The following is a 16,322-nucleotide window of genomic DNA, read 5'->3' on the forward strand; positions in this document are numbered from 1 at the left end:
CATCGGGAACAAACGTGATGAATGTACTGTACAGCCTGACATTCGTCCTTTGAAGGTATTCTATTGTTTTCTGCAATGTGTAAATCTCTTCATAAAACTGCCAAAACGTTTATTTGTCACTTTTTTATTATTGTACCATTATTTATTGCTCCAGTTTACAGTCAAAAGACTCAGGGACCAGTTACACAAAGAAAATCTATCAGGAGAAAAAAAATGTTTTCATTATTTATGGGATCGGTCTTAGAGAAAAACAAATGACACAATCTTACGGACCAATACACTGATGAATGCATGCATCCATGCATTCTTTGAACTCGAGACAGCTGATGAATGTTCTGCTATCCACCTCAAATGTGTGTTAGCGTGTGTGTGTGTGTGTGTGTGTGTTGTACAAAAGCTGACTAATAATAAAATAATAAAGTTTCACTCCTGCAGTTCCATTCTTTGGGCTGTATGTATTGTACATGGTTTGATTCACTCAGGCCAACATGTATTTAGATCATTTATTTTTTATACGCCAAACTCTGCTAAAAATAAACGTGTTAGTTCAAAGCTTCAGTCTGTAGGATTTTGTGGCATCTAGTGGTAAACTCGCATATTGCAGCCAACTGAATACACCTCCGCTCACCCCTCTCCTTACGAGTACGCAGGTGACCCTCAGGTGACCAACAGTTGAAAGGTCAGTTCAGGGCCAGAAACATGAGCAGCAACATGGCCGACTCCGTTGGAGAGAAACCTGATATCAAGCTTTTGTTCTGAGGTAACAAAAACAACCATTCTTAGTTTCAGGTCTGATGAATATTCTATTTCTGCCAATAAATCTTCTGACTCTAGCCTCCATATCATCCACCAACCTGCACCTAATTTCAATAAAATCACAACTTAATAACAGCATGTTATCGATAAGCTCAGTCACATTTTGTGGAAATAAAATGATCTTGAACCTTTTCAGGAGGATGCAGACTTTCACCGTAAGTCCAAGATGAGGCTATATAGTCATGTTGCAATACGTTTGACAGAAGAGCCTTTGGAGTGTGTCGTGGGAGCGGGCAGGGCACGTGCAGGGGGCACGTTGAAGCAGCATTAACTCCACTCAGCTCCGAATCTTCTCCCTGTTTGTGACGCCTCCCCGATCTCAGCCGGTCTCCGCCTCATCCACTGAGTTCCTCTGCCCACTTGTGGGTAGAGTCAGCGGGTCCGGCACGATCGCGGCGGGAACAGATGAGGACATTATCGGAGAATTGAAGTAGTCCCGGCTGTGGACACTCGGGCAGGCTCGGAAATCCGCTTTGGACCGCAGAGAGAGGCTGGCGTAGGGATAGAACAGAAGGCCTCCAAAGTGTGAAAGGCTCACCAGCTCCTGCGAACGGGAAGGACACACGTACAAATATGTGATGATGAAATAAAATCATCGGAGGGGCGGAGTTAATGATAACAACATATTTTACGCAACATGAAAGATCTGTAACTCGGTATTCTGTGGTGTCGTTTCGTCGTAGAGCTGTGTGCAGCCGCCCTGCTCGGTCGGCTCCAAACGTTAACCATCTGGCGAAACCCTCCCAAGTAATATTCCTACCAAATTTGGTGAAAGTCTGTCCATGCGTTTTTTGAGTTATTTTGTCCACACACACACACACACACACACACACACACACACACAGACGGGTGAAAACGATACACTGCCTGCTGCAATGCGGGTGCCGCAGCATAATGAAGTAAATAGCTCAGGTCCAATCTTGAGTCCCGACAGGCTGAAAAAGCAGCTTTCAATACCAATACATTACAATTTATACTTAAAAAAAAATCTAAATTGTTAAACTTCATCATAGGTAGGTGCATAAGACAGTTTTCAGAGTTTAGATAGAAAAATAAGGTAACACTTCATAATACAGCCCATTGGTTACACTGTCATTGCATGACGCTTAAATTGCTCAATAAGAACAATGTTATTTCCCAGTACTGTTTTCCTGTAGATACCCAGTATTCAAAAGTTTATATATTCATGGCATAATTCATTTCTCCTTTCCTCAAACACCTGGTTGTCACTCTCATGTTGTCTTATCCTACCTACGAGTATCAGTTTTTTATCTGTTCTTCTTTCAAACAACACAATTACAGTGTCGCATTAACAATCATTTTAATAATTTTTTTTTTTCATCGAGGAGAGTTGCAGCTCATACGTTAAAGGATAGTTCCACAACTGTTCATTTCTTGAAACAATAAAAGCAACAGCAGTCAAACAGACTTTGCTCTTCACAAAGCTCCAGTTAAATAAATCACATGAGGTGTTTTTTCTTCTTTTAGACAAAATTTCCACATAAAAGCTTCAATTAAAATGGATTCAGTCCCCCAGCATTCACGTCGGAAGCTCGTCATGAAGTTTTTGTGGTACTTTATACTTTACGTGATTATTTTCCTTTTATAAAACGTCCTGCTAAGTTTTCCATTTTTCACTCTTGATTTTTACTGGTACCAGTCACTGAGCAAATTGGGATGATACATCAAAAAACAATGATGTGTTTATAAAATAGTTAATAATGGATTAAGAAATAAATTAACCTTCAGTATTAGAATTACCGGAGCAGCTTTAATAGTAAAACCCTGCCTATGCACACATTAACGCATCAGTCGCCATAACAATATTGAAATATATGATATACATATAAAAATTTATAAAAACTAATATTGTAATATACAATCATTAATTGTTATATACACGTAAAATCTTTGGTCATAAGCGACACATTAGATCTAACCGTTCTGTCCTTGAACTTAATGAAGTGTAAGTTTGAGTGTATTAATACTCCATGCACGCATGTGTTCCTGCATTAATGCTTTATGACTGTTGATGAATGTTGTCCCTTATTTTGAAATAGTTTTATGTTTTTGTGTTTGTCTGTAATCAGTGTTATATGTGCGGCTGCCTGTCTTGGCCAGGACACCCTTGAAAAAGGGGTTGTTTTTTTTACTCACGGTTAAATAAAGGGTTATGATAATCATAACAATAATAAGTCTTGATTGTGTTTTTAAGCAGTTGATTGGCCGCGTGTTTACCTGTACCAGCGCGTGCTGTTGGAGGCTGAGGGGGAACCCGGCTGCAGCGGCCGGCGTCCTGACGGGTGCTGCCGGGCTCAGTCCACACGGCGCAGCTCCGTCCGCCGTGCCACAGCTGTTCCAGGCGTTCACCTGAGTGGAGCGGAAGAGGCCGCCGGGGATGCGCGGGTCCCACAGGTGTGCATTCAGTTCCGGCGGATAAACGCAACTGTGTGCAAACCTGCTGCGTAGTTTACACGTCTGTCCCTTCTCCGGGTCCCGAGGCTCGGAGCCACTCGCTCCGTCAGCCGTTCCACCGAGGACGAGGATTCGTCTCCGGTCGGTTTCTCTCTGTGCCAGAGTCTCTGGAGTCTGTAGCGTCCGGCCTGGGACGGAAACGTTTGTTTTGTCGTTCTCTTCTCCAGAAACGTTGCCAACGTGATCATTTCTCTCCCTTTCGTGGGCATCTCGAAGAACAAAAAGGGGGGAAAATGGGGAAAAGTTAGTTCTGGGCGCTTCTTACCAAGGTGAGATATTACACATGTTGAAGTGGAGTCGGTGTCTCGTGCACCTGGAGACGTGGGGTTGTCTGAATGTCGTGATTCAGGGTTCGTGTCCATCAGCCGCATCTCTTTTGATTTTTGTGATGAATGTTGCAGTCTCCTGATATCACAAAGAAAAGAGCAAAAGACACGATTGATGATTTGGAAAATATACTGGTAACAGCAGGGTTGTAAAAACTCACTCAGTATTACTATTACTATTATTATTATTAATAATAATAATAATAATAATAATAATAATAATTTACTCAATTACAATAGGTCCTTGCTCGGACTTTGTCAGTGGAGCTCGGGCCCTAATTATAATAATAATAATGAAACATTTTCTCTTTAATAGTTTGTATTTAATATACAAAACGTGAAGCATTAGCGTTGCAAGGTGGAGCTGGACATTCGCCACAATATAGAAAATCTGTTTTATAGTCGAATTAATAAGTGAAACGATGGACTCGCCTCTTCTCTCTCCTCCCGTTGCCCACGTCTCTGAATCCCTTGGCGAAAGGGTTGTTGTCGATCTTCAGCTGCGTAATCTGAGGAGTGGCACAAAGGAGCGCGAGTCACAATCTGAAAGCTGTGAGATCTGTTTGTGGACTGGTCTTCATCTGGTGAGTTGAGTCCAGGCGCGCTCACCTGGTCGTTCTGATAGGCTGTCACCGCCACGAACTGGGTCTCGGAGAAGACGTACGTCCTGAACGTGCTGTACGGAAGCTTGAGGATGTCGTTCACCTTCACGATGTGGAACCTCGGCTGGTACTTGTGCATCGAGTTGAGAATTGTCTGCAATGAAACACCTGAAAGTATAATTCGTGACATTGGAAAACCCTCGTTTGTTTTATGGTCAATTCAATATACATGATGAAAATGTTGAAATCAAACCGAAAATGAATCCTTATGGCAAATATGAGGGGGATATATTCACATAATGTTAAGGTTAATTCACCGTAGAAACATTAGATTTTGCATAAAGGCCAAAACCCCACAGGCAGCATCTTGGTCGTTTCAAGAAAAAAAGTCTTTGCCAAATGAACAAAACCCAAACTCACGAATCCGTGTTTGTCGGATACGTTGTTGGTCAGTTTCAGTTTGTGGAAGTTGACCACCTTGGACATCCACTGCTCGCCCGTGGCCGGGCTGTCCGGGTGGATGCACATGCGTTTGGGCAACTCCGGGTCCGCCTTGCCCGCCACCATCCAGCGGGAGTTGTGGAACTTGTACCTGCAGTCGTCGGCCGCCACGATGTCCATCAGGAGGATGTACTTGGCCTTCCTCTCCATCCCGACGCACCGGGCCTTGAGCGGCGGGAACATGCGCCTGCAAGGGGCGAAGACACGGCGGCGCGAAGCATGCGTTCGTCAGAACACGGGTCAAGCCATGCAAATTACTTTGGGGGGATTTTTCTGTACTGTACCTCCCAGATTTCGTGATGATCATTTCAGTGACGCATTTGTGGAACTGTCTCCAAAGGTCGCCGGCCTCCAAATAAACTTTCGGCTGGTCGTCTTCCATCTCGCCTCCCTCCAGAATCTCGGGGGGCCGACACAAAATCGCGGACTGCCCAGGCGGAGGCGCGGGAATCACCGGAGCCAAGCTGCGCTCCGCTGTCCCTCGGGGGGATACAGCCGTGGCCGGGAACCGCGGGGGTCCGGCCAGAAGGACAGTCCCACGGCGGGGCGCGTCTCCGACTCCGGCTGGAAACAGTTGTGCCGCTTCGCCTGTGACGCGCGGCTCCGAGAAGCTGCGCATGGTCTTCGAGGGAAAAAAACACTTTTACGCACCAATGTGGTCGGTTTATAATTTCACACCACGGTGATAAATGCAGGACAAACGTATCCTACAAACCCAAAGCATATTTTAAAGTCATTAAAACGCATTGAAAGTATCTTTAAATGCTTTTTTATTTGGACGTTTTGTCTCAGGACGCTCCTGTCCACGGTCCAGTGCGCCTCCCCTCAGCTGGTGTCCGGGCCGATCTGCTCCCTGACACGTCTGGACTCTGTGTGACACCCAGAAGTGGGCGGAGTTTCCCCGGTGTTGCACTTCATGTGCAGGGGATAAACGCTGCCTCAACTTTCCTCACGCAGGCTGATGGAGCGGTTCTCGTTCTTGGCTGTCCGAGGGGGTGGAAATCCAGTTTTATGACCCACAAGGCAACACAATGACACACTTGCAACACTTTCTTGACGGACACCACCAGTGCACCCTCAGTGAAATCTGACCATCCAACCTTGCACAGAACCTCTTGTGTTTCCCCACATCTCTCCTGCGCCCCGCGGAGAGAGGCGCTCCCCCGGTGCGGTGTCTCTCCTGTGGGGGACAGTCTGCCGCTGGGATCCAGTTCTGTGGAGGTGCAGCCTCTCTGCCAGCGATTGTCCCCGCTCGGATTAGGCTCTGGGTTCGGTTACAGGCATTTTTTTTATTGCTCAATGGTCCGTGGCAGCGCAGGAACGTTCCAGCGAAAGCTCCCCGTGAGTGAGGGCGGCAGGTTCAGGGTCCATGTGTGCCACGCGTAAATGTGCCGCGCCGGGGCTCAGTATGTGTCAGTGTGAAGCTCCATATAAAGTCACATTAAAAAAATACTGAGTGAAAAAGAACATTTTATCTGGGTCAGTGTCATAAAACAAATCAATCAATGTCCCTGAAATTAACTTTTTAAAGTGTTTGCTACTACACCAGGAGCACAGAATCATAACCACAGAAACACATCATATGATACATGAATATGAGCTCAATCATTTTTATTGACCTCAATAGCAGCCAATGTGTCTACATGCGTGTGTGTTGACATTAGAGAGAATCACAGTCTTATCATTAAGTCTCGCTGCTTCTGTCCTCTCATCTGTTCTCGTCATATGTTTAATCAACTACTGGTTTGGTCTATAAAATATGGATTTCTAAGTATTTTTCCGAAGGCACCGTGTCTTCAAATTGCTTGTTTTGTCTGAGGCCTAAGCAGAAGTCTGAACTTTGGATTACATTTCTCTCAGCAGCGACACAAATCGTGTAGGACGTGCAGGTGCAACGACCGGTAGGCCTGAACTGCAAACCCACATGATTCAGTATCAAAAAATCGAATTAAAATGACGATTATACGGTTTATCACAATAATTCCTGGGACAATAAATCGTGCAACAAAAAGTAGTTATCGTGACAGGCCTATAAATGTCTGAGTTTACATAAAAGTCCTATTGGCGTTGGGAAATATATCTAAAAGTTTCATTGTTCCATCCATCCATCATCTACCGCTTTATCCATTAAGGGTCCTGGGGGGCTGGAGCCAATCCCAGCTGACATTGGGCGAGAGGCGGGGTTCACCCTGGACAGGTCGCCAGCCTATCACAGGGCCACATACAGAGACGGACAACCATTCACTCTCACATTCACACCTACAGTCAATCTAGAGTCTCCAATGAACCTGACCCCATTCTGCATGTGTCTGGACTGTGGGAGGAAGCTGGAGAACCCGGAGAGAACCCACGCAGACACGGGGAGAACATGCAAACTCCACACAGGTTGGTTCTGGTTGAACCCAGAACCTTCTTGCTGTGAGGCGACAGCGCGAGCCACTACACCACCGTGCAGCCCAGGTTTCATTGTTGACCTGGGAAATACTAATTTGACAAATAAAGAATGAACTCAAAGGCTCCTTACTAGCTTTTACTAGGGAATGGAGGAAGTAGAACAGGCAGAGGAAACAAAAGGGGGGGGGGGGGGCACATCACAGGGGGAGACCCCTGGAGGGAAGTGCAGCTGAATGCTTCTACTGTAAGTGACAGATAACGTCTGTTCACGAGCAACCGACACGAACAAATGAAACGTTGGGACCTCGATCCAGAGTCTGGCCATCGTTTCTTTTAATTATTCGATTTCTGAGTCATCATGCCAGTCTGTCCCTGCCACAAAGCTCTTTAGTGTTAAGAGAAGAGCACAGGTGACATCGTGTGTTGAAGCTCATAGTGGCTTTGTGTCTGAACTAGGTCACTTTTACCATTTGCACACTCTCATTTCAGTAAAGTGTTTGTGCCGCAGAGCCCCGACTCTGGCACTGCTGGCCCCACATCTCAACCGTGCTGTTCACTTATCGTACGACCTCTGACATGGCCGACAGAATGTCACTGAGTCACAAGTGGTGGTTTGCAACATGAACTTTGTCAAATCGAGTTAAGTTTCCTTCGGAAATGCAAAAGTCGCGTGCACTGAGTTTAAAGTTCACGTATTTAAAGCTTGTTACAGCTTCTAAGTCGCGGTCTTTGGTGAGACAATGGTGCGGGGTAAAAACAACGCGCTGAGGTTTGTGTTTCAGAGACGCTGGGTGGCGGAGGACGATGATCCCATCTTTTTCTGGCAGGGATGCTGCGGGGGGAAACCCTGCGTGTCCGTCGGACGACTTCAAAGAGCCGGTGAGTAATCTGAAACAGGCCCCAGAATCACGGCAAACAAGACGCCTGGCTGTTATTTGTGGACTTGGCCCCCGAGCCGCGTGTGAAACCTGTCACTGGGGATAAACCCGCAGATCTCCACTGGGTCACTGCCACTCTCGGGAGTGGAGACGTGGTCCGGGAGCTGTGAGAGGAACACGCATCACCTATCAACCCCTGCTTGGCTCAATGTCATGTCCCTGCCCGCTGCCGACTGATGCGGGCTGCTGAGAAAGAAGGAAAAGGGATGTGTTTTAAAATTGCCCATTTCACGTGGCACATTTCGTGTTCTCGACCTCTACTCCATGCATGACGTGAACGTGAGCACGTGACCACCACTTTGAGGTCACAGGTCAACCACCGCCCGTTGGTCGGATCATGCACCTCACTGGAGCATTGCATGGACTTGAGCAGAATTCAAAGCCGCTGACAGACCACCGGGTCAAGTAAAAGAGAGGTGCACCAGAGGGGCACTTAAAACATACGACTCTATATAATAGTAATCAGATCATTATCAAGCAAAACAAATACATCGTCAGGTGTGTCAGGTTACCACGAAACCACCAAACAAGTACAATGGATGCGACATTGGCTTTCAGCAAACATACAGTACAGAGAGTAAACCAGGCTGCACACACACACACACACACACACACACACACACACACACACACACACACACACACACACAAGTGACGTGTGGCAGTCGTCCATAAGCCGCATCCAAGCCTCAGATTCCATCATGAGCTCCCTCACCACTGGCATCTACTCGTTCGTGTCGCTGGTGTCGGATGACTTGGTCGCCGCGAGTCGCAACAACGTCTGCCACTGTGCAAAGATTTATAAAAAACATACCGGTCCCGGGCTGAGGGGCGGAACGTGTCTCACTGCCATGGCCCCAGATTGAAAATGTGTGTAACGTACTTTCCCCAGAGCTCTTATTGGGTCAGAAGGTCAATTCAAAGTGTCGCTGCATGAAACCACGGAAAGAGAAAAACCCGTAGAGGCGATTTCCCACATATTTCACACCCATGTCCCCGGAACCCTTTATTCTCACTGACGATATCAATCTTTTGCCCCTTTTCTTTTAAAGGCTCAGTGATTAACCCACGTGTTGCCGTTGTGAGTGTCCGGGCCGCAGGTTCACCGATGCCCACTGTCCTTTAACCTTTCTACTGCTTTTGAGTCACTGCGTCCGAAATAAGCCGCAGCATCAAGCACCTCCTGCTGACAGTATTCCTGACAAGAATGTTGATCTTCCCACCGCGAGCGTCTCCCGTCAGGAGCACCCGTCATTTTTCCAGCAAGACTTAGCGTCCTCTGACTGGAAATCGCCTTCGGCGGCCGGGGTCACTGGAGCGCTTCCAAAAGCTCCACTGGCCACGCTGTCTCCCCTAACACCTCCCGTGTTTGGACGGTTGAACGTTTGACGAATGGCCTCGCGGTAACAGGTCGGTGTGAGTGAACATATTTGGGCTTCGGAGGTGGGAGGAATGTAGTTTTAACAGGCGAAGCGGAGGTGCTAAAAGACACGGGGCCCCGGGTTGATATCAAACACACACACACACACACACACACACACACACACACACACACTGGCCACATGTCTGGAGGCGGGGCAGACTGGAAGGGGAGCCATGAGAAAGTCAAGTGGGAGTGCAGCGTGTTGTGTCATTACTCCATTCACGTCATATTCAGTCCAATATAGTGAAAAGAGGATTTCTCCCTGTTGGAGACCTTGAAAAAATAATCAAAATAATGATGCTCATGATCTGGATGCATGTGAGAACAGAGTGAAATATGAATTAGTGTGAAAATACTCGCATGATGAATTATGTTATGTATGTAGAAGCACGTGCTTGCGTTGAACTCTGTGGACTTTGTCAAATTTAAAACTGCACAATTTACGTCCAACGTAAAACAAAATGATTAACTGGACAACATACGAACAGTGTTTAAGGTTAGAGAGGGGGGATACCAGCTACAGTAAGAGGTACATTTATGTTAAAACAACCACAGCCTTGTGGAACGGACGAAACAATGAAATCAAACAAAAACATAATATTACACAGTTCAAAAAATAGCAACTGCAATTACAAAACTATTTTTCCTTATTTATTTTATTTCCCATAAACGGTTATCGATACTATTTATTTGCAGTATTATAGAGCAAACTCCACTAAGATTATTCAGTACAGGATCACGATCGTGGGACGTTAAAATAGTTTTCTGCTTTAATTGATTCATATTAAGCTGATTCTCCTTCCGAGGCTGCGGCAGAATGAGTTACATCCGTCACTGCCTCCACCACAAGCAGCAGTCAGGAATGTGGAGGCCCGAGCCATGGGCCTGGTTGTATTTCAGGTGTGTGTGTGTGTGTGTGTGTGTGTGTGTAGGACATGACACACACCAGTTGCAGAATTAGTGTGCATGCAGACGAGTGCGGCGGCAGATAACCTTTGGGCCGGTGGGACGAGCGAGCTGTTGAAGAGGAAGATTCACAAAGTGATGTAAAGCATTCCTCAAATGTCCCAGCTCCTCGGAGCCCCCCCGGTTCAAAAAGTCTGACGACGTTAGACATATTTTGCTCCTTAAAACCGAAATATTCTCAATAATACCCGCCAGGAGTGTCGCACTTTGTGGCGTCTTTGTCAAATGAAGGTTAGAGAAATGTTGACATAACAACCAACATGATGAATTACATGAACTACAGTCAATTATGACTGCTGAGGAACTTTGTGCCCAGAAGCTGCCAAACAAAAAACTATATTCAATAGAGGTTAAGAGTTGAGTAAAATTTGTGACGGGTCAAAAAAAAAGAAATACATTTGATCTATAAGAGTATTTAAAAAATGTTGATCAAAAAGGAATTGAGAATTTTTGAGAAAACAAAATAAATGTCTCATACTCGCTGCTAATAGCAATGTCCTTATCCAATTTTTTTACATATTACATATCGTTTCTTTTTTCAGGTGTTTTAATTTTGTTTTATTTTATGCATTTCTTATTTCTTTTATTCTTAATTTTTTATTTGGTCTTATTTGTATAAACCATAAAACTAAAAAAACAGAATTTCATCAACTATATTCTGAATATTGCATATGGAGAGAGTGAGAGTAATATTTTTTCCGTACAGAAGTTGTGCAATACACAGATAATATACACAGATTTTAAAAAGGTACATTTGAAAGTACAGTGTTCTGTAAACACTTGAAGGAGTTCTGTTTTCCAACTTGTGCTTTGCTTGGATGGAAAATCAGGAGAACAAAAAAATCTATATGTTTTTTTCCACCACCAACAACACCATAAATCAGTTGTATTGGAAGGTGCGTGAGGAGGTGGGGGTGAGAGCTGTGGGAGGGGGGCAACAGAGGGTCTGCAGAAATCAATTTGAACACATTAGCACTATTAGCTTATTGACACGGAGAAAAGACGGATCGAAGGCTGGATGCTAAAGAGAGCTGTAACTGTAAAACGGCCTCTCCACTGATGAGCTCTGTGGGAAGTGATGCCACACTCAGACATCCCGCCGTCATCACTCCACGGAGTCCACGGAGTCCACGCCCACGAGCGCGAAGAAGAAAGTTGGCTTCGAATGTGTAACCATCGCTTACATCTGGATTTAAGGCCACTGTGACTTGATCATGAATTAAAACAACTTATCCTCCTTTTTAAAGAACAATTATACATTTGGGTAAAACAGGAATTTTTTAACAAGGATTTGACATATTATGCATTATATTCTATGGATATTAGGAACCGAACAAAAACTAATTATTTCTCAACATATATAACGTCCTCAAGTAAACATGATTAACAGTCCAGGCTCTCTGCAGAGGTGGGAGCTCTTAAGATCACAAGTGTGTGTTTAAAATACATCATGTAACTCTCAAGACGTGATTCATTCTCTCTGATGATTTACTGCCTGAAAACTGGGGGGAGTTTACATTGTACTATTAATGTAAAAATGTTTTCGAGAGCAATTATCTGACGATGGAATGCTGACATGTACCCTTCAGCCTTTGTTTCTGGGATTTTCTTTTCACTCTGGTTATTATTAGAATGTAAACCTTTATTGTTGGTGAGAGAGAAACAGACAGGGACATGGCAACTACTGTAAAAACAAAGTATCCTGGGAAAAGCACACCCATACACCTTCAGATAAGTTTGACCAAGACTACTTTTTATATATATAGTATATGGATAATATTTGTCCCACCGCAGTTTCGTAGTAATGCAAATGTTTTTACACAACATAAAAGATCTTCAACTTAGTGTTATGTTCCGCCGTTGCTTCAGAGCTGTGTGCAGCGCTCTTTGGTCTCTCTCGCTCTCTCTCTCGCTCTCTGTCTCCGTAACGTTTTGACCGTCCTTGCAGGCAGGATTCATGCGGTTCTCAGCAGGCAGCCCTCAGCTCAACACCGTTCCTGTTCTGACGTGGAGCATGACGTCACATCAAGACACTGCTGCTGGTTTTCTCAGGGCCCTTCCTCTTTTTTTATGTATCGTATAATAACTGACTAATTATTCCTAAAACGAAACTCAAATATAAAGACCCAACTGTAAGAATGACTTTCCATTTTTTCTTGCATTAATATATAATTTATACAAGTTACCAAATAAAAACTTTAATTCAACCACTTTGCTAAATGGGAGAAAAAAAATTAGGAAAACACATTTATGAATGAAAAAAATTCAGGGCTGAAAGATTTGAGACAAATCAGTTTCTCCGATTATTAGAAGTGTGAGCGACTGACACCTCTCGTCAATTTACCGCCTGTCTGTCCTTTGAGCTTGCAGCCGTGATCAGTGCCCTGAACCCAACACCGCTGCACTTTCCTGTATGATTCACAGAAGCTGGCAGACTGTCGCTAATTTTCCGGAGTAGCCTCTTCACTGTGCGAGGGAGTCGATCTCCCTGCATATGCGAAATTGCTCAAAAACCCGGAGAACGCTTGGGTTTTCTATCTCACACAGTCAGGCAGCTGAGTCAAACGCTGGGAAACGGTGCTCAGTTCATTTTTACTGTAAACTTTCCAACAAACAGCAGAGAAATTTTTTATTTTTTTTATTTTGAGCAGAACAACATTATTTAAAAAGAAATGGGCACGTATAATAAATCAAAGCTACATAAAGCGACCGTCTGAGGGGATCACCATCGTGGCTGTGAAATATTGACAGAGAGCGCATCTGGGTAACAAATGCTCAAGACAAAATAGCGAGGGCGATGAGCGTTTCAATTAAGAAAATGTGTTTTCCCTCTGGTCAGCACAAAGAGCCGGGCGAATGAAAAGTCCATTAGAGTGCGTCTGAAATGTGCGGGGAGCATATTTCACCCGTCTGACTGCTCTGACAATATTCTCTCAGGCCTGTCGACTGTCGAAGTGTGAATATTTATGTCCAGAGGTGTTTTGCCTGTTCTTAATGCCGGTGCTCTGTAAGCAGACTAAGAGGACAGTTAGTGTCCGCGGGGGGTGACGGCGTATTAACCGAGGCGTCACGTCCTGCCAGAGGAAGCACTAAGGTCGGATCGCTGTTCAATCACCCGCTGTTCCACGCTGAGGGCTTGTCAGGAGGCCGGACGCACCGGGTCAACTGGATACTGTATGTGCAACGTAAACTCTGTATTATTAATGCTAACATACCACACTCAAGTGATGTCATTGTGACTAAACATCAAGAAAATCACCCATGGACCTCGCCTTTGCAACAAAACTCCATTTGAAGTAAGTGTGTGCGGTTACAAAGATTTTTGAAATCAGTTTATTTGCATTCATCCTCCACTGCTGCCCTGCTCCTGTTGTAATACACTGGTATGTAAGAAGTTGCGGTGTGAATGCCGGCTGCTGAAAGATTAAACTGGATCGCTGGCTTAAATACGGATATTGTGTAATTTCTGGAATGATTGGAAAGTGTGGAAGTTATGAAAAAAGTCCTAATTGAGCTCAACGTTTCTAGGTTGAACAATGTGGAAGGAGTAGGAGGCCAAAAACACAGGCTGGACATTTTTTTTGTAGGATAACACATGTTGTGAATGGTTCCAGCAATAACACCAGCGACACCAAAAGACATCGGCACTGGACGTAACTGTGACTAAATATGAAATGTCTTATTCACCCGCTCTTTCTCTAAACACTTCAAACATTTCTCTCGGCCATCTTCGGCAAATGGAACTTCAGGTGTCGTCACGTCTTTAGGCCTGTGGTCATTTATTTTGTGCATGTACAGGAAACAAAGCCTGTCAGTCTCTTGACTGGAGCTCTGAGTGCGTCGTCCCACTCACAAGGTGTAAATGTACCAAACGCATCAAACACCGTTTAGATTTGATCATTTCAAAGTTGTCTCGCTGAATATTGGAGATGAACTGTGGGTGTTTAATGACTTCTAATTCTCTTTAACTGATGTACTGTTCAGCATTACTCCTGAACCTGACGCACCGGTTTATAGTTCAGTCACACAGTTTCCGGGGAACGAGTGGGGATGAAGGAGACGCCATTCCACCTGTCGCCAAGTTGGTTAATGTTTTCATTGCCGTTTATTTGTTTGAGCAGGATTCCGTGGAACGACTGAATGGAATTGTGTGGAAGGGTGGGGCATGGCCCAAGGGAGAACATTTTGGAGTGGATCCAGGACTTTCTTTTAAATTTTCTATAACATGACGAGATACTATCATTACTTCACACCTCTGGATTTGTGCAAATTCACAATATGGTCAAAAAGCAAATATAAAAGGGAGATGCTCTCGTCTGCATGGGAAAGAAACGACAGAATTGAAAAGGTGGAATGAATCACAGAACTCCGGACACACTGATCAAGATAAGTAAGTGATCAAGATATTGATAGTTTAAAGATGACATGAAATTTCCTTCAGCGTTGGCCTCAGTGGTATCATGTCAGTTCAGTCCCGACCCTAACACAGGGCCCAATTTTTGATGGGGGGGAAATTTTATAGAAATGATGGAACAAAGGGACGACCCCATACGGACAACCCCACTCGTGCCGAAGGTCACAACAGTTACATAATGCATAACAATACATCGTCGCAGATATCGCTCTGCTCAGCGTCCTCTATGGATCCCAGGGAGCACAAAGGTCAAAGCAAGGAAACACTATTTTGACCTTACAGCAGGACACTGTGGTAGCTTCCTGCCTCAAAGATGAACAAAGAGACTGTTTAAGTGAGTGTAGCTGTACCACAATGATCCTCCCGCTGCATTGCCGATATCGCACCACATGTAGTGGTGTCACTCCCAATTACTTACACCCACTGGAACAGGTGTGGACGGATTTTAATAAAGATGGGGCGCTGAATTTGACTGGACATTAAATATATCGCTCGACCTTGCAAACGGGGATTAGAGCGCTCCTCTCCGCTCGGTAAGCCGAGGGAGAATTCACGGCCCCCAGACGGCCCTGTAGCTGCATGTGTCGCTCTCTGCGTGGATAACGCGGCGATGTGTGGGTGTCAGGCGAGGTGCGAGACACTGATGTTTCAGGTTTCAAGGTTGAGCTGGAATTCAGCAGCTTTCTCTAAGTGAATAATATCTTCCCAGGGGATAAACACAGGAAATACTGAGGGCCCGAGTCACTGCCGGATCATAAACACCTTGGTGTTTCCTCTCTTATTCCCACTCTGCCTCTTTGTTTGTCCCCGAGGGGCAATAGCATCACCCAAAAGTTGACCGCATTCACGTCCGCCCCCGTCACGCGCCGGCACCAGAGCAGTGCTCTGCTGGATGACACAGGACGACTCCGCCCACAGCCGAGTGTCATGTCATTCTCTCCTGACCCGGAAGCGGACATTAGATGTTTTCTGAGGGAATATGTCGATTTGGGAAGGTAAAGCCGTAAAGAATCGACCACCTGCCTGCCTCTCAACCTCCGGATGCTGCTGCTGGTATCTGGTCTTTATTACATCCGATCACTTACCCTCCAGCTGTGCATGTGGCCGTGCAGCAGAGACCTCTGAGCTCCCCTCATCATGTTTGTGTGGTAAACTCTCGTACAGGAAAAGAGTGTGTGGACCTGAGAATGAATGAATGAGTAGTTCCTAAATTCAAAACTGTATAGTAAATACTGATGCTATAGACTAGCATAGTCTTGTGGACTATAAGATACAACATTATTGTATCAGTATCAGTAAATAAGACAAGACAAGATAAGATAAGACACCACCAGTAATCTCTCATTACTTCATGATAATCTGGACAATACCTTTGTCCCTTTTTCACCAAACTTAGTTCACATATGAAAAAAAAAAGCTGACTCGTTTTCCATTGCTAGTAGACGAGTTTGCATTTATGTTTTATAT

The 16,322-nt window shown here is 44.9% G+C and overlaps 2 protein-coding genes across 6 annotated transcripts in view; one reads left to right on the forward strand and one right to left on the reverse strand.

Annotated features, from left to right (window-relative positions):
• Positions 1–16,322, forward strand: part of LOC118314126 (NACHT, LRR and PYD domains-containing protein 12) — a 593,122-nt gene that overhangs the window by 358,945 nt on the left and 217,855 nt on the right. The gene's annotated exons all lie outside the window — the stretch shown is intronic.
• On the reverse strand, positions 132–6,170 carry LOC118314138 (T-box transcription factor TBX3-like). Its single transcript, XM_035640354.2, has 7 exons — positions 5,005–6,170; positions 4,640–4,907; positions 4,227–4,373; positions 4,050–4,126; positions 3,605–3,696; positions 3,055–3,500; positions 132–1,360 (listed from the first exon to the last, which is right to left on the reverse strand). The coding sequence occupies exons 1-7, from the start codon at positions 5,337–5,339 to the stop codon at positions 1,136–1,138; spliced, it is 1,590 nt and encodes a 529-aa protein (XP_035496247.2). The 5' UTR covers positions 5,340–6,170; the 3' UTR covers positions 132–1,135.

The sequence above is a fragment of the Scophthalmus maximus genome, chromosome 3 (assembly GCF_022379125.1).
Source record: "Scophthalmus maximus strain ysfricsl-2021 chromosome 3, ASM2237912v1, whole genome shotgun sequence".
NCBI classification, from domain to species: Eukaryota; Metazoa; Chordata; class Actinopteri; order Pleuronectiformes; family Scophthalmidae; genus Scophthalmus; species Scophthalmus maximus.